At 38.7% G+C, this 21783-nt stretch overlaps 5 protein-coding genes and 1 pseudogene across 9 annotated transcripts; 4 read left to right on the top strand and 2 right to left on the bottom strand.

Annotated features, from left to right (window-relative positions):
* The first annotated feature begins 253 nt into the window (after positions 1-253).
* On the top strand, positions 254-3795 carry LOC121745535 (CDPK-related protein kinase-like). Its single transcript, XM_042139483.1, has 11 exons — positions 254-1073; positions 1303-1433; positions 1560-1601; positions 1683-1791; positions 1979-2057; positions 2128-2424; positions 2517-2629; positions 2712-2819; positions 2896-2958; positions 3047-3214; positions 3311-3795. Exons 1-11 carry the CDS (start codon positions 486-488, stop codon positions 3449-3451), a joined length of 1839 nt encoding a protein of 612 aa, XP_041995417.1. The 5' UTR covers positions 254-485; the 3' UTR covers positions 3452-3795.
* Positions 3796-4432: 637 nt separating this feature from the next.
* LOC121745626 (BTB/POZ domain-containing protein At3g50780-like) lies at positions 4433-7606 on the top strand. Its single transcript, XM_042139608.1, has 2 exons — positions 4433-5847; positions 6477-7606. Exons 1-2 carry the CDS (start codon positions 5212-5214, stop codon positions 7461-7463), a joined length of 1623 nt encoding a protein of 540 aa, XP_041995542.1. The 5' UTR covers positions 4433-5211; the 3' UTR covers positions 7464-7606.
* A 3541-nt stretch (positions 7607-11147) lies between these two features.
* LOC121744526 (protein DA1-related 1-like) lies at positions 11148-14443 on the top strand. 5 transcript variants are annotated; one of them, XM_042138094.1, is made up of 13 exons: positions 11148-11165; positions 11319-11396; positions 11719-11840; positions 11936-12023; positions 12133-12271; positions 12561-12681; positions 12794-12877; positions 12988-13107; positions 13184-13396; positions 13474-13536; positions 13601-13716; positions 13787-13845; positions 13994-14443. In XM_042138094.1, exons 3-13 carry the CDS (start codon positions 11727-11729, stop codon positions 14314-14316), a joined length of 1440 nt encoding a protein of 479 aa, XP_041994028.1. In that variant the 5' UTR covers positions 11148-11165; positions 11319-11396; positions 11719-11726; the 3' UTR covers positions 14317-14443. The 5 variants fall into 5 exon arrangements, with proteins under 5 accessions (XP_041994028.1, XP_041994024.1, XP_041994027.1 ...); XM_042138090.1 differs by having other exon boundaries at positions 11149-11165; positions 11517-11840; XM_042138093.1 differs by lacking the exon at positions 11148-11165 and adding an exon at positions 11502-11590 and having other exon boundaries at positions 11175-11396.
* Positions 14444-14577: 134 nt separating this feature from the next.
* LOC121744525 (serine/threonine receptor-like kinase NFP) lies at positions 14578-16867 on the top strand. The gene has a single exon (XM_042138089.1). It carries the CDS (start codon positions 14909-14911, stop codon positions 16733-16735), a length of 1827 nt encoding a protein of 608 aa, XP_041994023.1. The 5' UTR covers positions 14578-14908; the 3' UTR covers positions 16736-16867.
* Positions 16868-16913: 46 nt separating this feature from the next.
* LOC121744527 (GDSL esterase/lipase At1g54790-like) lies at positions 16914-18613 on the bottom strand. Its single transcript, XM_042138095.1, has 5 exons — positions 18323-18613; positions 18054-18254; positions 17683-17849; positions 17344-17614; positions 16914-17261 (listed from the first exon to the last, which is right to left on the bottom strand). The coding sequence occupies exons 1-5, from the start codon at positions 18555-18557 to the stop codon at positions 16984-16986; spliced, it is 1152 nt and encodes a 383-aa protein (XP_041994029.1). The 5' UTR covers positions 18558-18613; the 3' UTR covers positions 16914-16983.
* An 857-nt stretch (positions 18614-19470) lies between these two features.
* Positions 19471-21452, bottom strand: LOC121745729 (annotated as a pseudogene).
* Between the last annotated feature and the right edge of the window lie 331 nt (positions 21453-21783).

Consider the following 21783-nt stretch of genomic DNA (forward strand, 5'->3'; position numbering starts at 1 on the left):
CACCCATCCCAAAATATCATTTAAAAAACCACTTGTTTCCAAAGAAAAAAAAGAAAACAAATTCTGTTTCCTAACTTTTAATCAATAATGAATAATCAACCCCAACACATCATGCAAAAAAAAAAAAAACAACACATCATGCCACGTGGATCACAACTGTACACCCTGGACCACTGTGCCCTACATTCATTATCGTTAATTATAATTCCTCAATTCGATTTCTTTTTTTCAAATTTTCAGTTTTGATTTTCGATTTTTCCTTTTATACTCCAAAGCACCCATCGTCGTTTACTTTTTATCACCTTCTCCGCAGATCCCTCTCTCTCACTTGCTTCACTTTCTTCTTTCGTAGAGATTCAAAGCTGCAATCCCTTTATAAAAATGTGTTCAAATCTTTGAACTTTGAAACAAGGTTTTCAGCTGCTGCGGACTAATAAGAGAGAGACAGAGAAAAAAAAGTTGAGATTTTGTGTGTATAAACGGAAATGGGCGTTTGCACTTCTAGACCCAAACCCTCTCAAGAGCTCAATTGCCATTCATCAGATGAAATTCGGGATAATTATGCCCCGAATCAGAATAACGGTGAGCACCAAGTTCCTTCGAAGAACAGCCGCGAGAATGGGAGAACTTCTGGAAGCTTCGAGAAGAACAAGAGCGAGGAAAAAGGTGAAGCAGGAAAAAAGTCTCCGTTTTTCCCCTTCTATAGCCCGAGCCCGGCTCATTACCTCTTCTCCAAGAAGTCTCCGGCGAGATCTCCGGCGCCAGGGAGCGGCACGCCGAGGAGGTTTTTCAAGAGGCCGTTTCCGCCGCCGTCTCCGGCGAAGCATATCAAGGCGGTGTTGGCGCGGCGGCACGGCTCGGTGAAGCCGAATGAGGCGGCGATACCGGAGGGGAAGGAGGTGGAAGGGGCGGGTTTGGATAAAAGCTTCGGCTTTTCGAAGAATTTCTACAGCAAATATGAGGTTGGGGAAGAAGTTGGGCGAGGGCATTTTGGGTATACTTGTAAGGCCAAGTTCAAGAAGGGGGAGCTCAAGGGCCAGGAGGTTGCTGTTAAGTTCGTACCTAAAGCCAAGGTGAGGAACTCCTCTCTCTCTCTCTCTGGTTTTGTGGAGATCTGTGCTATTTAGAGAGGTGTTTGATTTTGTTAGATGTTTTTGAGTTTAGTATCTCCAAGAATATGAGGTCTGGAAATGGCTAATCTTGTTGTTACTTTTATGGAGATGAAAGATAAATATCCAGATCTTGCTTGCCGTTTTTTCAAAGTGTGTTTGTAATGTGTTTTTGTGTGATGTGTGTTGTTAGATGACCACTGCTATAGCCATTGAAGATGTGAGGAAGGAGGTGAAGATATTAAGAGCATTGACAGGTCACAACAATCTCATCCAGTTTTATGATGCTTATGAAGATCATGACAATGTTTATGTAGTCATGGAGTAAGTTCTTGCTTACCTTTGATTCTCTTTTGAATTGACTTGATCCGACTCCATTTTTGCTTATAAAGTGTAGGAATTAGCATGATCTTGAGTTTCTAACCCTTTGATTTCGACTTAATTCTTCAGGTTATGTGAAGGAGGTGAACTTTTGGATAAAATACTTTCGAGGTATCAATTTGTGTGATTTTACTTCGTTTTGGTTTGGGAGGGCGATATCCTGTAACTTGGATATGTTTCGTAATCTTTCAGGGGTGGCAAGTATACAGAAGAAGACGCAAAATTGGTGATGATACAAATACTGAATGTTGTTTCGTTCTGCCATCTCCAGGGTGTGGTGCACCGGGATCTTAAACCTGAGGTAGGAGCTTCTAGTCTTCTATTCCGTGGCTTGAGTTACAAACAGTTTATTAGAAACCTAAGTCACCTTGTGTTGTGTTGTTATAACGTGTCAGAAAATAGTTGGATCTAAATGTTGTGTTTTAGCATGTTGAATTTGCTAATGCTATTTAAGTACATAATCTAACTGTTGCTTGCCTCTTGATCAGAATTTCTTGTTTACAACCAAAGAAGAAGACTCAACATTGAAGGCCATTGATTTTGGATTATCAGATTTTGTAAAACCAGGTTTGTCCCATTTGTTTCTGTCATTAAATGTAGTAGAAATGGCGATTGACATTGATTCATTTCTTTGTAGATGAAAGGCTTAATGATATCGTTGGCAGTGCATATTACGTAGCGCCTGAAGTTTTACATAGGGCATACAGTACTGAGGCCGATGTTTGGAGCGTTGGCGTTATAGCATATATATTGTTATGTGGGAGCCGGCCATTTTGGGCTCGAACTGAATCTGGCATCTTTCGAGCTGTTGTTAAAGCTGAACCAACTTATGAGGAACCACCTTGGCCAACTTTGTCTTCTGAGGCCAAAGATTTTGTCAAGCGTTTGCTTAACAAGGATCCGAGGAAACGGATGAGTGCAGCTCAAGCCATGTGTGAGTGTCGTCCAATGCTAGTAATGCTTACCCTACCGCTGTGAGTGACAAAATAAACTTATTTACTTACAAATACAAGTTATCTGCTTCAGGTCATCCGTGGCTCAGAAATACCAGTAACGTAAAAGCACCATTGGATATATTGATATTTAAGCTCATGAAAGCGTATATGCGATCATCTCCCCTAAGAAAAGCTGCACTACGGGTGGGTAAAGTGTATATTCCTTCGATTTGTGTGTTAACTTTTTTGTTGTTGTTCCATAATTTCCGTTCGTTGATCTCTGCAGGCTTTATCGAAAACACTGACAGCTGACGAACTCTTCTACCTGAGGGAGCAGTTTGCACTGCTCGAGCCAAACAAAAACGGCACCATATGTTTAGATAATATTAAAACGGTTTGTAGTCGTCGTCTCATTCTTGCTATTATATGTTAGAATCAAAACTTGGTCTTACTATCTGTAATTTCCGCAGGCCTTGAAGAAAAACGCAACTGATGCCATGAACGAATCTCGCATCTTTGATTTTCTTGCTTCGGTAAGGCTTGGGATATAGTGTGTCATGAATCGTGAATCATCTATAACTTGCTGCAACACATGCCTAACCTTATCTGTATATGCAACAGCTGAATGCACTTCAATATAGAAGAATGGATTTCGAAGAATTCTGTGCTGCTACTTTGAGTGTGTATCAGCTGGAAGCGCTGGATAGATGGGAGCAACACGCACGTTGCGCTTACGAGCTCTTCGACAAGGATGGCAACAGGACTATCATGATCGAGGAACTCGCTTCGGTAAACACATTCTACATACAATCTTCTTAGCCCTCCTTATTTTTGTATGGAGGTTGGATGGAAACTGAAAGAAAACTGGATGAATTGTCGTTTCAGGAACTCGGGCTTAGCCCTTCGGTCCCTGTTCATGCTGTTCTTCACGACTGGATCAGACACACCGACGGGAAGCTCAGTTTCCTCGGATTTGTGAAGCTGTTGCACGGCGTGTCCAGCCGGGCTCTGGGGAAACCTCATTAGGATGATAGTGGTGATAGAGCATGAAAGATCTGGCAAACAGAATTAAAGAAAAGGAGTTCTGCAGCCAGTGTAAAGCCATAGTTAATTTTGAGAGCAGGTTGAAGTGGACATTCATATCATAGCACACCCATTTCGTCTGACATACGACGCTCGCTGCCTGACATAACCTTCCTTTGTACATCTTCTTCCACCATCTAATCTATTCATTCTCCTTTTTCTTTTTTTATTTTCAGCAATATTATTTAATGGGAAATTAATGTGAAACACGAACCTATGTACAGAATTGTTCATGTGTGGAGTTGTTGAAGTTCAACTATATATTTGATTGTTCAATCAAGCCAAAAGAGATGAGTATTTTCCATTTTTCCTATTCAATTCACCAATCCAAGACAACTGGATGAGAAGGCAAAATAATCTATTTTACACTAGTGTGAATCTAGAATAGAACAAGGGGTAAAACTGTATCCCCAAAACATCGAAATAATGACTTCGTTTCGTGAATTTTAGTTTGGATATGTTGTAGCTTAGGTCAAGGCAGTGGCTGTTTGATGTCACAGTTTCAACGATTATCGACATTGCAACAAAAAAGTTCACCTTTTAATGATCCTATTAGCTTATAGTAGAAGATTTTATTATTGTCCACGTGTAATTACTAATTACTATAGATTCAAACATTATAAACTGACATTTTTGCTTTTGAGTTTTGATAACGCTTAGCTACTTAATGAAGGCCTAATATGTTAGATTGCCGTTAAATGTTTTACTAAACCCATCATCAACAAGAGCACAAATGTAAATAAAATTATCTCTTAAGTCCATATCTCAACCACAAAATTTCATTTTTTATAACAAGGTATATTCTTACACGATTCGAAAATAAACATTAGAAAATAAGTGGCAGTCTGTAACGAAAACACTAGAGTATTGCAATGCAGGAGACATGATGAGATATATGCAGACCCACAAAAATGAGTAATCCAAATTTCCAATCACCAAAGCATCCATAAATTGCATAGTCACCAAAGAAGCCATAGTGACAGTAGCAATAGTTTGAGAAAAATCCTTTTATTCAGTCATGTGGCTTCTTTAACAATACCCGGAATTTTTTAATCTTAAAAGAAAAATTAGTTTGGCCCTCATCATCATTCCACTCTGTTTAACTCGCTTTTCTTAAAGCGGTTCCCTTGATGCTTGACATCGAAGCTCCCTTCAATCATCTGCCAAAGCTCATATATTAGAGAGAGACTGAAAGAGACTGAAAAATTTCTCAGGTTTTCTGTGGTGAGTTTCAATGTTTTTGTTGTTTTCTTATGGTTTCAGGGAAATTCTTGAAGATTGCTGTCTGAAAAATTCAATCTTTATGCTTCCACTGTGGTCTTGTGGAGCCATATAATGAAGGGTTCTTGCTGATTTCCCCTTCTCAGATTTTTTTTGTGAGCTGTTTTGACATTATAAGTAAATGCAGTTTAAGAATATTGTGGTTTGCTTCGTTCTTCACAAAGGGGGATAGATATTACAGATTTTTAGTTGTTTCAAGAGAGTTGGTTAAAATTCTGTGGGACCTTTTGCTTATTTCTTGGCTATTTTTATTGGAAATGGAGGGCAATCAAGAAGGGATTTTTGATGTAGGGTTTTTTCTTTAACTGCACATTCGATGTTGAGGAGATCTGTTAGCTTGGTGGTGAAGCATTTCGTTCATTGTAAATTTGATGTTTAATATTGACTTTGCTGGTAAAATTTGTGGTTAAATCTTGTTGATTATGGCTGAAATTAAGTTTCCTAGGCTAGAGCCAGGCCAAACCAAAATCAAGAGTGTTCCAATTGCTGTAACTCCAGAGGGATTTTGGTGTTGCCCTTCACCCACTGTGTTTCAAAAGACAGTAAGGACTCAAAATCCATTAAACAAGCCCAATCCATCTCCTCCCAACCAAACAGCTTCATCTCAGAAGAAGCAAACCTCTGTGAATGAGAAGAAGGCAAGTTGTGTGGCGCCTAGAGCCAATGTTGTTTGTGATGTGCAAACAACTCATGGTTCAGATGCACCTGCTGCGAATGCTTCGCTGGCAAGCGAGAAGGCGCCTCGCTCTAGGCCTGAGAGTGCACCAAGGAAAGTGACTATCGAGTTTGGTGAGCCCGGAACGAGTGATCTCAAGGTGATTTTGCTTGGGAGGCAGGGAGTAGCTGTGAAGTTGAGTGTTCACAGGAGCGTACTAGTGGAACATAGCAGTTTCTTTGCCAGTAGAATTTCGGGACAGCAGCTGGTTTTCCAATGTCTTGAGATTGATAACTGTGAGGATGCTGAGATATATGTGGAAACTATTGGGCTCATGTACTGCAGAGACCTCAAACAACGGTTAATCAAGCAAAGTGTTTCACGCGTTCTACGCATTCTCAAGGTAGCTAGCAGAACTATGCCCCGTGTTTTTTTGTTGATATAAGACTGGAACTCTCAAATTCTGTGAGGTTTAATTCATTTTCCCTAGTGAATATAACTTGCTTTAGGATTGAATATGTTTGACTTAGGATAGTGTACCTGAGTAATTTTGCTTGTTTCAAATAGTTGCACAAGATTTTTCCATAACATTCTTGGTTTTCCGGTGTAAGCTGAATAATTTCCTAACATTACTAGTCTTGTTGTTCCATATGCGAAAAACAAATAGCCTTTTTGCTTGATGGGTCTCAGGCTGTTATAAAATAGGATCATAGTTTAGGGTTGTGGCTCGTACATACTCTTATGGAATAGAACTTCCCTAAAGATATCGTTTTGCTTCGTACAATAGTGGCTTCACTGTAGATATCGTTCAATAAATTGAAGGTGACATATGCATCCAACTTGACCAACTCTTTTCTGAAAGAAAGCATTGCTTTTCGAGCTTCTTACTGTATACAACGATAATACATCAAAATCAATCGAAGTTGGCTCTGCAAAAGCTACTATCTTGTTCACTATCTTATTGCTGTAATACTGTGAGAGTCTTTAAAATAATGTTATGAATCTGTTGTCAACTGATTTACGGGTTTATAGGTCGGCGAACAGCTTGGCTACACCACGTGCATCCGTTTTTGTTTGGAGTACTTGGAAGCTGTCCCTTGGGTGGGACAAGACGAGGAAGACAAAGTGGTTTCTTTAGTCTCGCGTCTTGAAGGTGAGGGCATCGGTGTGAAACCAGTACTAAAACGAGTGTCTCCCGAAATCTTAACACCACCTAATGACACCCTCTCTCGCATATTGGAGCTGGTGCTAAAAAGCAGAGAAGACAAGGGTAGGCGAGAAATGAAGTCCGTTGTGCTGAAGCTCCTTAAGGAAAACAACAGTCTCGCGAGCTCCTCCTCAGGGCCATCTGACTTGTGCAACGAGACTCTTTACAGCTCGTGCAGAAGCTCCCTAGATTCCTTACTGGCTCTATTCAAACAAGCTGCAGAACCTGATTTTCTCGACTGGGGTGCGGATAAGCGGGAGCCAGTGGTGAGGTCGATCTCTCTGGAGGCAGACAACATGTTGTGGCTGCTTGATATCTTAGCTGACAGGCAAGCAGCAGACGAGTTCGCCATAACGTGGGCGAATCAGCAAGAATTGGCCTCGCTTCACACTAGACTTCCAACAGTGTGTCGCCACCACGTTAGCATGATCAGTGCAAGGCTCTTTGTTGGGATAGGGAGAGGGGAACTCCTTCCATCCAAGGAGACGCGCCATCTGCTGCTGAAAACGTGGCTGCAGCCGCTGATCAATGACTACAGCTGGTTGCATCACGGGTGCAGGTCATTCGACAGGAAAGTTGTCGAGGAAGGAGTAGGCAGGACGATCCTAACACTCCCGTTGGAGGATCAGCAGAGCATCTTGCTCTGTTGGTTGGGAAGTTTTCTCAAGGGTGGGGATAGCTGCCCGAATCTTCAACGAGCCTTTGAGGTGTGGTGGAGGAGGACGTTCATCAGACCGTATGGAGATTCAGGGATTCTCGGGCAGCCGGAGAATTTAGATAGTACAAGTTACTGTGTTGATGGTAAAGATTGATTGAGGTCTAACAACAAGGCTGTATTGCTAAGTTCCAACAAGGTAATTATTGTATGCTTCATTTGTGTTGAAGGTGAAGAAGCCCAAGATCCAGTATTTGTAACATTTGTGCAATAATATAAAGGAATATGAACTTTCTATGATGCTTTATGATTTAGTTTAAATTAATTTAGAATCACATTTTGTAGTAATTTGTAGTGTGAATGAAGTCCAAAGTAGACATTCAAGTAAACTTATATGCGTATGAATCACGACAACTAATTCGAAGTGGGATTTATTAATTTTGTATGGTTCGTAAATTATTAGTACTATGCTATTCATTCCATAGATATACTCAATGGCCGATGCCTACCAAACTAGCGATTGAATTATTGGCCTTGCCTTCACTTTTGTTTGTTACATGATTTAACCTTTTTTAGGTGCAGCCATCAAATAGTAGAGCTAGTTAATTAACCAAACAACTCCATTATTTAATTACTATTCTAGTAATAATGCAAACTTAACAGTAAGTGTTCGTTGTAAAATTGTTGCATAAGATTTAGTGTTTGGGTTAGATATTTTTTCATGAATGAGCTTCTATTGTTTGTTAGGGGTATTTATTAACTTTTAGTTTTCAAGAAAAAATTGTTATTTGTGAGTGGGCTTCATTTTTTAGCATTTTTAATTATTTGTGTTTTGAAAAAAAAAACATGAAAAATAATTTTATATTCAAACACTATTCAAATAATCTCATTACCCAATAGATTTCTACCCACTTTTTTGTTTTAAATTTTTTATTTTTTCTTCTCTTATACATTCAATTCTTATCTATAAATACTTCATTCTAATCATGCCTTTTTAACACTAAAAAAGCACTCCATATCCAATTTTCTCTCTAAATTTTTGCATTTGTTTACAGGAGCGACACCCAAGGGTGAAAATGATATGCCAACATGTCGGATGTCACCATGTTTCCGGCAACAACGGGCACCCCTGGATCTGCCGGATCTTCGATGACTCACCCATTGGGTATCTAGTTTAATTACATAATTCTAGGATTTGAATGATGTAATTTGCGGTTATAGGATTTTAATTATGTAATTATTAATGAATTGTGCATTTAATTATGTAATTTCTAATTAATTGTATAATTTAATTAGAATATATAATAAATAATTTGAAATAAGAAATATCAAATAAAAAGGTGGGACTTATGAATAATCAAGGAAGTGAATGATAACTTCTGATTGAATTTTTTTAATGTAAGGGATGAAGTAAAAAAGTGTTTTAGATCTTATGAATGGTGAAAGAAAAGAATTGTTTAAGAGAGGTGTTTGTGATTTGTAATTGTGGGAGTGGGTGACCCAACACCAATAAAAATGAATAATGATGTCTATATTGGATAATTAAGGGAGGTTATTGGCCACTGATCAACTTATTTGAGTGCACACTAGATATTAGGATCAAGAAATCATTTCACGTGTTGCACAAAAAGGGCATGTGCAATCTCCGTTTGAAAAATTTTTATATCCCATTATTACGTATTTAAAAAATAAATTGTTTGATACTGAATTGGCAAGACTTGGTGTGGACCTTCATTCTATCAATATAGATAGTGAAGTTACAAAAAAAATCAAAATAAATGCTACAAGCGCAGCACCACATTGAATCATTGCTGATATTAGCTTATTAGTGATCAATGACAATATTTGAACCATACCATCAGATATGATATTCCATCTGTCTCACTTTAAGAGTCTCGGTCACTTTTTCACATTTGTTTTATAAAAATGATAATAAATAGTTAAAATGGAGAAATAATAAAGTAAGAGACAGAATAATGTTGAGAAGAGTCTTCTTACCAATATTCTCTCTCACTTTACCATTTCTCCGCTTTAACTATTTATTATCATTTATATAAAATGAGTGCGTAAAAGTGACCGGTACTCCTAAAGTGGGACGGAAGAAGGATCATATACCAACAAAAAATATCCCCCAATATATCTTTTTTTTTTGTAGTGGAAAGATTTAATGAGCCCAACCCATTTGTTAGTAGTGAAAAGAATTAATGAGTCCAGCCCATTTCAAATAGCAAAAGGAAAAAAATATCTAATTACTCTCTCCGTTCCTTCATAGTTGATTCGAAATTTTTTGGCACGTAGTTTAAGAAATGGATGTTGAGTGTGTTAAATAAATAGATAAAAAAGTAAAAGAGGGAAAAAAGTTGAGAAGGTAAAGTAAAAAGTGAATAGAGTAGAGATAAAAAAATAAGAGAGTAAAGTAAGAAAAAGAAAAAGATTTCTATATATAAAATTGACTCCTATAAAGAAACTTTATAAAATGAAAAAATGAGTCAGCTATAAGAGAACGGAGAAAGTATCATTTAACAATATAAAAATACTAATAAAATTTGTCTATTCGCCCTTATTAATAAAAAATCTGACTTCATTCAAAAGATGCACATAGCAAAAGGAAGAAAATATCTCATCATTTAATAATATGAAAATACCTAGTAATAATCTTTTTCGCCCTTATTAGTAAAACACGAATCTGAGTCATCTGACTGCATTCAAAAGATGCAAACAAATTTTGATAAAATGAAAATTCTTACGTTATTACACAATTGAAAAGAATTTAACAAAATTGTCATTTCTTGCACAAGAAATTGCATTTTGGCAAATTTCTTATAAATCAAGTAAGAATATACAAGCCAGTTTACTACCAAAATGCTATTTTTTCTATATATTTATCCTAATAGATACTTTTTTTCTTTTTATATTTAAGTTTGGCTAAAATAGGCGTTGCCTCATATTTGAAATTGATCAATACCTTTGATTTTCAATTAAGAGAACTGATATTCGGTGAAGAAGCGTGGTAGTATTAAATTGTCCAAGTAACTTTAAAGTAGCTCCACTTTTCAATTGACTAAATTCACTTAAACAATAAGATACTTGCATAATATAAAATTTATAATTCATTCAATACAAGCAAAAAAAAAATCGATTTTTTTTATATAGTATGAGTATAAATGTTTAGAATCAGAGAATAATATTTTTAAATAAGTGAATTGACTTCTCAGCTACTTACTTAACAAGCATGGTGTGGACTTGCGGACAATCATATTCCAACTCATCGTTGCATCATTTCTACCATAAATTTTAGGCATATCCCATTTTTTGTAATTATACATACACAATATGTAAATTCTAATCGATTTTTTTCAAAGAAATGCATCAAACTTTCTTCATAAATGAAAAAAATTAAAAATTAAAGGAACACTATTATAGTGTGATTCCATAAGAAAACGATGCATTATTCTGTATCCAAGAACATAGAACATGCGAGTAGCAAAAGACAAGCAAATACTAACAAAAACAATGACGTTCTAATTTCCATAATATTTTCTTCTTATCCTGTTATCAAAATAAATAAATAAATAACCGAAAGCTACCTTAGTCAAATCATAAATGAAGGTCTTCTCTTGTAAATTATTTAATCATCGACAGAATTACTTATACATTTATAGTAGTAGTAGTAGTAGTAGTATAATTAATCAGTAATGTAAGATGGAAATGGCATTTAATTAAAATAAAAAAGAGGCAAAACCAGCCTCATATTTGGACTAATCTTGGTTTTCGTCAAATAAAAAGGCTAATAATAGTGGTGTTGACATTTAGTGGAAAAGTGGGACTAAAAGGTGTGGAAGGGTCTAGCCTAAGACAAGTACGAATCCTGCTTCGTTGGATTTTATCTTGGACTTTTTGTTACAAAATTCCCACTACATTTTTCTGCACAAATAGAATTCTGGTCTTGTTATCATTGTTTGTAACCAAAAAGATGGTATTTTTATGTTATTTCACATATTTGTTTGTGTAGATATTTGCAGCAGATAGAATTTTATGATGGTTTGTCTGATTTGGGATTCATCATATACCTAGGAGTTCTGCTGATTGGGTAAGAGTACTTTTTGACACTTGTATTTCTTTGTTCTTGATTTTCTGTGGGAAAGTTGATCGACTTTGAGAATTGAGAAAATATGTTGTTAATTTGATGGTGGAGTGGTTGGATGCTCAGATATTAATCAAAATCAGATCTTTCTTCAAAGAGTGGATGATCCAAGCCAGGCAAATCCACACTTGAATTGAACAGTGAGCCAAACAAAATCAGTGAATTCTGCATATATACTTCTATATTGATTAAAAAGGCTTCACTTTTCTAAAGCAAATCAAGATTTTGTGTGATATATATGTGGAATTGAGCTTCACTCTCCAAACAGCTGGCACTATGGGGTGGCTGACCAAGATTTTGAAAGGCTCCAGTCACAAAATCTCAGAAGAGCATTTTCATTGCGATCACAACGATGATGAGGTAACTTGGGAAGCAGCTCGTGTTTCGCGGGTAATGACCATTGTCCATGTATATTAATTTCCTTGCCATTTTGATTCCTTGTGTGTATGCATGAGATTGTTGATGCTGTCCAATAATGAATACAGGGCTCATCAGATTTTGACACAGAAGAAATTGACAGAGCAATCGCGCTTTCCATTGCTGAGGACGATGAGAAAGGAAAGAAAGTTATAGGTGAGCCATGAGATCATCAGAATATGGAAACTCTTGCAGTTGTGATATATTGATGGAATGTGTGTATATATTGATGTCTTGCTAATTTATCCCTTTTCTTGATTATTAGATACCGATTCTCAGTTAGAGGAAGACGAACAGCTTGCTAAGGCGCTTCAAGAAAGTTTCAATCTCGAGTCTCCACCTCCTCAGCACGAACATAGAAGTCTTTTCACACCCTTTCAATTCCTCGATCCTTCAAGATATAGGTCCGTGTCTTACATTCCTAAAGTTTATTATGCCAATCCAAAATGTTGCTCATCAACATTATTGAAAGATCATACACATTTAGTACAAATTAGGATCTGACTAATGCAGAAGAGAATCTCTTAACATGGTGTCTCTTTTAAGTAACTACTTATATGTGACATTTCCTCCTAACAATCGATCACAACTGCACCGGATTACTATTAGAAATCCTGACCTAAATGCATCAGATGTTTAAGGAAAAAAATTAATGATTTTTCCCTTAACAATATATATGATCTTTTGCTGTAGAATATGTGCTGGTTGTAAAAGCCAAATTGGACAAGGGAGATACTTGAGTTGCATGGGAGCTGTTTGGCATCCAGGATGTTTCCGTTGTCGTGCTTGTGATCAGCCGATATCTGAAATAGAGGTGATGTTTTGATCCCTGCATAACAGACTCACTTTGGTTGTAGATTCTGCTATTGCTTTCGTGATATCAGTTCCGATTATGGTGATGAAATTTAACATCTTTTTTGTTTCAGTTCTCGATGATGGATGACCACCCGTACCATAAATCGTGCTACATGGAGCTGCATCATCCCAAATGTGATGTCTGCAAGAATTTTGTAAGTGTGAATTCACCAATTATAAAACTTCAGATATCATTTCCAGTGAAGAAAGAACATTTTAATTAGACTTGGTAGCTTTTTGATGGCTCCTTTTGTTATTGAAGTAGATCCCAGCAAATGCTGGTGGCCTTATTGAGTACAGAGCACATCCATTCTGGCCTCAGAAGTACTGCCCTTCTCACGAGCATGATGGAACGCCGCGTTGCTGCAGCTGCGAGAAAATGGAAGTAAGTCAGAACAATCATTCAGAAATAAACCTGAACTAGAGAAAAACATGTATAATTAGCTGAGTGGTTATTGTAGCCGGTAGATTCTCGGTATTTGCATCTCGAGGATGGAAGAAAGCTCTGTTTGGAGTGTTTGGACTCGTCGATAATGGACACTCACGAGTGCCAGCCTCTTTACCTTGAGATACAAGATTTCTATGAAGGTCTAAACATGAAGGTGGAGCAGCAGATTCCTTTGCTCTTAGTTGAAAGACAAGCACTAAACGAAGCCATCGAAGAAGAGAAAAAGGTTAGCAACTTTCTCTTATATGGACAATGAAGCAGGTTTTTCGAGCTGATGTCTTTCTACTTTTGTTCCGTGGCCAGGGTCATCACCGTGTGTCCGAGACTCGAGGACTTTGCCTGTCTGAAGAGCAGATCATTACCATGGTAAGAACAGAACACCTTCCAAGAATATAATACCTTGATAATGTGATTACAATCTTGATAACAGGTGTCGAGGAGGCCAAGAATCGGAGGCTACCGGGTACTAGACTTGTTTACCGAGCAGTATAGGCTGGTCCGCCAGAGTGAAGTAACAGCAATTCTTGTTTTGTATGGCCTTCCACGGTAAATGTTGTTTCCCTCTTCCAATTCTGCACTTGCATCAACAAAATAGACAATCTCTTGTTATTTTCAGGTTGTTGACCGGATCCATCCTCGCCCACGAGATGATGCATGCTTGGTTGCGCCTCAAAGGTGATTTTTCTTTATTTTTGATGGACTAATGAATAGAAAATTTAAAGGCCGCGTCACGACTCTTTTGTTATTGACAATACCTAATATATTAACCTTTTTTAGATTCCCTTTTCGAAAAATGTAGCCTTACTATTGAATTCGGTTTCAGGTTATCCAACTTTGGATCCAAAGGTGGAAGAAGGTATTTGCCAAGTGCTAGCTCACATGTGGTTGGATTCCGAGATTGCAGGTGCTTCTGCTTCGGCTACGGCTACGGCTACATCTTCGTCATCCTCGTCTAACCAGCCATCATCGAAGAAGGGGCAACGGTCCCAGTTCGAGAGAAAACTGGGTGAATTTTTCAAGCACCAGATCGAAACAAGCTCGTCTCCGGTTTATGGAGATGGTTTCAGAGAGGGAAATGAGGCAGTGGAAAAGTATGACCTAAAGAGGACTCTTGATCACATTCGCTTAACCGGTTGTTTTCCATGATCATCCTACATTTCTTGCTGCCCTTACATATGTATACACACATTAGATCAGGAATAATTAATTGTTTTCAAAGAAATATACAATTGTTGAGGCTACATTGGAAAATAAAGCTTTCTTTACAGTGTAATGCTTTTTTTATCATATTTACATATTACTATAAGTATAATTAGGGGAATCTTTAGTTTTCAGGTCTAAAAGATCCTCTGGCAAGAGGACAAATTGATGGAAGCCTGTTTTTCCTATTTGATCTTTAGTTGTTTGCATCTATGTTTCATCAATTAATATAAAATATGTAGTTGCTGTAGCCATCAACTCCTTTTCTTTTAATCCTGAAGTTTCTTACTTTTGAAAAATTCAGAAGCAAAGACATGTTCTTGTGCCGTCTCAACTTGGTTTCTTTTTAAACCATTCTTGAATTCCTGTGATGACAGCATATGTACAACATACAATATTAAAAGGTGTGTCACCTTTTCCTTGTCGACTTGATTTGCCATTTTCCACAATAAATTTAGGAAAATTGACAAATCAAGAATGTCTATGATAATATAAGATTGGACAGTAGTAGCCCTCTTCTAATCATAGCTTTCACGAGATGGCAATCTCACTTGTTACATTTTTGATAATCACTTCACAAATTCTCACCTTTTCTGCTGCTTCTCAGTTTGTTAACAACACTGCTGTTACTGACTTCCGATCATCAGCGGACTCACCATCATCGTGTGAGGCGTACATTACATATCGCTTTAGGCCACCTTATGCCAACCTTGGAAGTATATCCGATCTGTTTGGCACGAGCAGGTTAGAGATAGCAGCAGCCACTAATCTAACGTCGGAGGATGCTCCACTGGTTCCGAATCAGCTGTTGCTGGTGCCAATCACTTGCACTTCAAACGGGACGCACTATTTCTCCAACGTTACATACAAGATAAAGAAGGACGACAACTTATACTCCGTTCAAGTGAAGGCTTTCCAGAATCTAACCGACTATCATTTGGTTGAAAACACGAACCGGGAGTTGAATCCTACCAACTTGACGATAGGGGAGGAAGTCGTGTTTCCTTTATTCTGCAAGTGCCCTGGAGAGTCTTATAAAGGAAAGGGAATTCAGTTCCTCACTACTTATGTATGGCAGCCAGGCGACGACGTAGAGACTGTGAGTGCTATGTTTCAGACAGCAGCTTCAGATATTGAGACAGCAAACAACAACAGAAATTTCACTGCTGCAGTCTGTCTTCCTGTGCTGATTCCAGAGAAGACGCCGGTCCTTGTGCAACCTTTTCCCACTTCAGCTTCGCGTGGTAAATCCAAACGCCAACGGATTCTGATAGCTAGCTCAAGTGCTCTGGCTTTGATAGTTTTAGCAGGTTTTGCAGCATTCTTTTTTATATCACTCAAGAAAAAGAAGATGTTGGATCAAAATAGTCCATCTCTTCTGGAGACGTCGGATCATTTTGCGATTTATCAAGCCTCCAAAGACGAGAAGTTAAAGGCCAAGACGGGACAGGACAAGCTGCTCCCGGGAGTATCAGGCTATCTTGGCAAGCCAATAGTGTATGATCTGAATGTGATTCTGAAGGCAACTATGAACCTGAGTGAACGGTACAGAATTGGAGGGTCGGTCTACAAGGCCACGATCAACGACCAGGTTCTTGCTGTGAAGAAAACACGAGATGCAACGGAAGAAGTCCAAATACTACAGAGAGTGAATCATGCAAACTTGGTGAAGTTAATGGGAGTCTCCTCTGATAATGCTGGTAACTTATTCATAGCCTATGAGTACGTCGAGAATGGATCGTTGGACAACTGGCTCTCCCTGAATGCTCCAGCCTCAGCCAAATCCCTTGTTTGGAGTCAAAGACTGGTTATAGCTCTAGATGTTGCCAACGGTCTACACTACATGCACGAGCATACTCAACCGAGCATCGTCCACAAGGATGTCCGTACGAGCAACATACTCCTCGACTCCAACTTCAGAGCAAAGATATCCAATCTATCTTTAGCCAGGAGAGCTACTTCTCCCATCATGCTAAACATTGATGTGTTCTCTTTTGGGGTGGTGCTCCTGGAGCTGCTCTCGGGAAAGAAAGTTGTGGAAACGAAGGATGATGGCGAAGTCGTGATGCTGTGGAAGGACGTGAAGGGAGTGTTGGATGTTGAAGATCAAAGGAAGGAGAGGCTAAGAAGATGGATGGATCCGTATTTGGAAAGCTTCTACCCTATTGACGACGCGCTAAGCTTGGCGACGTTGGCTAGAGCTTGTACGTCGGAGAATTCCATGGAGAGACCGACGATGGGGGAGGTCGTCTTCAATCTTAGTGTCCTCACTCAGTCATCTCCTCAAATGAGTGAAACATCTTGGGTTTCCAAGTTTGAAACAGAGGAGATCTCCCCTGTTATCACTCCAGTCGAAGCTCGATGAAAGCTTTGGTTTTAGCTTGTTGGTCCATTTTACAGTTTAATGCGAATCAAGTTTGATATCTCTTTTTGTTAATGTTGGTATCACAAGGAATGAATACATACCGTTGCTACCAACAGATTTTTCTTTTGAAGCAAAATTCAAGTCTGTACATTTTATTTTATATGTGAGATTATGAAAATGAAAACAATAAATTAACTTAATCATATACTTTTAGCCCAACTTTGGGTTACAGGTGTTAAGAAATAAAATTAGAATGATGAGAATTTAAGGTTTAGAAGGGAAGGCATTTTGTCAGGAAATGGTGGATCAGAGTATTTTCCAGTGAGAATCTGTGAGGCAACATACTGATTTGCAGCGTCAGTGTAATGGATTCCATCCCAGCTTATGTATTCTGTGGTGTCATTGCATCCTTTGGCCGTCACTGAACTGCCATTCAAAACCTTCGTCTCACCGCAGGAAATCCGTGCATCGTAGTTCAGTGGCGGCCCTCCATACCCGCAGCACGCCATCAACGCCTGCTCGAATCCTAGGCCACACCATACACTATGTTATTCATTAATTCCACAAGAATGAAGCTCTATTGTTAGTCATTGTAGACTTGTAGTTACCATATCTGGAGTAGTTTGCAATGAGGTTGGACTTGACTGTGTAAATGTCGACATACGTGACGTCTGCGTCTTGATACTGCCCCTGCAGCTTTTTGCAGAGAGCGTGCAATTGTAAGTTGAAGAGTTTTGAAGCTTGATTGTGAGAGGCGACACATCCAAGCTCGTCCAGCTTGGAGGGGTCACCTCCGAATTTGGCCATGTTTTGAGGCAAGCAGCCGAGGGGGCCGGTGTTGTGAATCCAGAAGTTTCTAGCCCCTTCGTCGTACAGTTTCTGCAAAACATTCATCCAAGTTATGGTGATTGATGTATGTATGATTAGAAACTATCGGTGTTGGCAACCTGAATCCCATCTTGAAATGCTGATAAAATGATTGGGATCGAAGCAAGAACTTGATCGAGCGTCTTGGAGTAGAAGGCGCCAGCGAGGTCATTTTGGCCTATGTCGAACATGTAGAGCGCCTTCGCCAAGTAATCCTGAGCCGGCAGGTATTTGTCATATTTCCTGGCTGTTCATACCAAACCAGTAAGTCCGGGATTGAATTTGTAATCATTATTCATATAGTCTTGTTTATCTATGTTTTAATATATCTAAGACAACACTTTCAACCATATTTTCTCTTTATTTATTTTATTTAGTTTGCATTAAAACTCTTGTAGTTCACAGACTATTTTTTTTTAGTATTATGTGATTGGAAGATTGAAGTACAGACATTTAGTGAGGATATCCATAGCTTTTGCCTTGAACCTCAGAAACTGAGCTACTTGAATCTTGAACGAAAACGGGCAAACCGAGTTAGCTGTGGCCGGAAGAGTGGTGGCGCCTGCAGCTGCAAAGTTGCAGCCTCTTTTGAAAATTGGCGCTGCGATTGACTCCAAATATGGATTCAACAAGGGCAACTCCATTGCATCCACTGCACACAATCCATCAAAATTAACAATTTCGATAAGAAAATTTACCAATTTGGTAAAGAATGCTTACTTAGAAAGTCGATGATCAAGCGGCCATCGCAGAACCTTCCCGAGGGCTTCTGGAAGTAAGTCTGGCCGTTGGGCAGTTGAAGGTTGTCGGCCATGCCAGCCACAAGGTTGCCGCTATCAGAATTGGAGTCACCGAAGTTGAAAACTGCCGGATAGCTGAAATCAACGGCGGTGACGGCTGCAGAGAAGATGAAGAAAATGATGATGATGATGATGATGAGCAAGGTAGAAGGCATGTTGAATACATGGAAGGCTGTTGTTGTAGCAATACAATATAAAGGGTAGGCATAAAGGGGTGGGGACAAGTCATAGTGTACAAGGTAGCCAATGGCCCTCTCAAGATATAAGGGTGCTTTACTGTTACATGAATCATTTTTTAAGCAATATTTTTGGGTAACAACTGATGTTATGTGTCATCTGCTGATGCCCAATGTACCGACACCCATCGTATAATATTTCTCATTATTAGTTAGTTTAATTCATGTTAACACATAATTAGTTAGGTTAAAAGGTAAGATAATAAAAAAATCAAGATTGACTTGAGAACCTAAGTGGGGCAAATTAGTAGCAATTGACGTGGAAAAACTGACGATGGGGAACAAAATCCTCTGTAATTGTGTGACTAGGGGTGAGCAAAAAAACCGGAAATCGAATATTCGAACTGAATCAAACCGAAATTTTGAAATTCGATTTTTTCGGTTTTCGGTTCGGTTTTGAAATTTGAAAAATTTCGGTTCAGTTCGGTTGAGAAAAAAAATCGAATAATCGAAAAACCAAATTATATTTAATTATTTATATATATATATGTATATGCTATTATTTAATTATACTCAAAATTAAAACCCTAAATGAAACGTCAGTTGTTGTTCATTGTTCAGTCCGACACTCCTCTCTCTAAGGACATCCACAGTGAGGCGGACGATAGTCCGCCCGATGCATCGGGCGTACTATTGTCCGCCACTGTAGCCATGCGGACGATGGCACATCCATCGTCCGCGGACGATAGGGCTTCGACCACGCATCATCCGCAGTATCGTCCGTCCCACTGCGGGTCACGCGGACGATACCGCGGACGATGCAAGTTTTGTTTTAACAGATGTAAGTCTTATATACTCAAATTACATACTGTACAACTACTCTTTTGGCATCAAGAATCAAGAAAAGAAATAAAGGCAGGGAAGAAAGTAGAAGGTGATGTGGACACAACAGAAAAAATAGTTATGGCTTAGTTGAAGTTTCAAGCATGGGTGTGATCTATTCATGAACTGGAATACAAAATCATCTAAGGCTGATGCTGCCTACAGATATAATCTTGTCGAATACAGACATTTGTAAACATAATACCTTTCATTCATGTCATGATTTAATTACCACTCCAGAAGGAGACTATTTGAGGTTTAGAAGGAAAGGCATTTTGTCAGGAAGTGGTGGATCAGAGTATTTTCCAGTGAGAATCTGTGAGGCAACATACTGATTTGCAGCATCAGTGTAATGTATTCTGTACTGTCATTGCATCCTTTGGCCGTCACTGAACTCCCATTCAAAGCCTTCGTCTCACCGCAGTAAATCCGTGCATCATAGTTCAGTGGCGGCCCCCCATACCCGCAGCACGCCATAAACTCCTGCTCGAATCCTACGCCACACAGACACTATGTATTACTAGTATTCATTATTTCAACAAGAATGGAGCTATTTTTTAGTGTAATTACCATATCTTGAGTAGTTCGCAATGAGATTGGACTTGATCGTGTAAATGTCGACGTACGTGACGTTTACATCTTGATACTGCCCCAGCAACTTTCTGCAGAGAGCGTGTAATTGCAAGTTGAAGAGTTTTGAAACTTGATTTTGAGAGGCGACACATCCAAGCTCATCGAGCTTGGAGGGGTCACCTCCTTACATGGCAATGTTTTGAGGCAAGCAGCTGAGGGGGCCGGTGTTGTGAATCCACAAGTTTCTAGCTCCTTCGTCGTACAGTTTGTGCAAGAAATTCATCCAAGTTATATATTGTGATTGATGTATGTATGTATGATTAGAAAGTATGTATGAGTGTTGGCAACTGAATCCCATCTTGGAATGCTGATAAAATGATTGGGATATAAGCAAGAACTTGATCGAGCGTCGTGTAGGAGTAGAAGGCGCCGGTGAGGTCATTCTGGCCTATTTTTCATGAGCCGGCAGGTATTTGTCATATTTCCTGGCTGTTCAAAATTGAAACCAAACATGTAAGTCTATGAATTGAATTTGTATGTGATTGGAAGAATGAGATATCCACAGCTTTTGCTTTGAACCTCAGAAACTGAGCAACTTGAAGCAACCCGAGGTCGGGGGCGGGAAAATGGTGGCGCCACCAGCAGCAAAGTTGCAGCCTGTTTCGAAAATTGGCGCTGCAATCGAATCCAAATACAGATTCAAGAAGGGCAAGTCCATCGCATCCACTGCACAAAACACACCATCAAAACTAGCATTTCGAATATAAGTATTAATTTGGTATAGTGAATGGTTACTTAGAAAGTCGATGATCAAGCGGCCATCAGAGAAGCGTCCGGAGGGCTTGTGCTTGTGGAAGTAAGTGTGGCCGTAGGGCGGGTCAAGGGGGTAGGGAGTTTGAGTCGCCGGATAGTTGAAATCAACGGCGGTGGCTGCTGCAGAGAAGATATAAACAAGTAGTATTCCATAATGGGGTTGGGGGTACTGGTCCTGACAAGATATTCATATAAGGGGTGCTTCACTGTTACATAAATCAATCATTAAACCATAATTTACCCTTTTTTTGTCACCTGCTGCCGTCCATCATATTTGCCATTTTTAGTTAAATGAGAGTAATTTTGTTCTCAATTACATATGGATTTTATATTGTTTGTGTTTTTTTGTCTTTCCTAATTTCACTTTTTTGGTCAAATTGAAAAGCTGATTCGGGAATCGTTGTATGACTTTAAAAAATGTATATCCATGCTCGATTACCAACTAATTTCAATTTTGTTTGAGAGTGGAATCACAATAATTGCAAACAACAAATATTAAAATTGCCAAAGCTAAAATCGAAACATTTTTTGTGTAATTTAAACCAACTAATCTGATTTTTTTACCATGAATTGCCGTGAGAAGCGACTTGTCGTCGTTGTCGACATTTTATAAAACTTGATGAGCTTATTCTTGTTATTAAACCTAAAGATAAGTTTTTTCCCCAAAAATAAAAAATGGGATTGATTTTGAAATATTATTGGAGCTAATTACCTATCCCATTTTAGGTTTTAGTGTATATTTAGGGATGGTTTTAATACTCCAAGTAAGACTCATCGTGCTAATATCATGCTTACCAAACTTCTGATAATACTGGTCTAATTTTTATTAATTTGTACTCCATGTATTTCAAACTTTGTGCGTGTAGTCCTTAATCTTGATGATGGATGGAATTGGATGGATACGGGTTTGATATGCATAATTGGAAATATTGATTTG

The sequence above is a fragment of the Salvia splendens genome, chromosome 8 (assembly GCF_004379255.2).
Source record: "Salvia splendens isolate huo1 chromosome 8, SspV2, whole genome shotgun sequence".
Taxonomy (NCBI): Eukaryota; Viridiplantae; Streptophyta; class Magnoliopsida; order Lamiales; family Lamiaceae; genus Salvia; species Salvia splendens.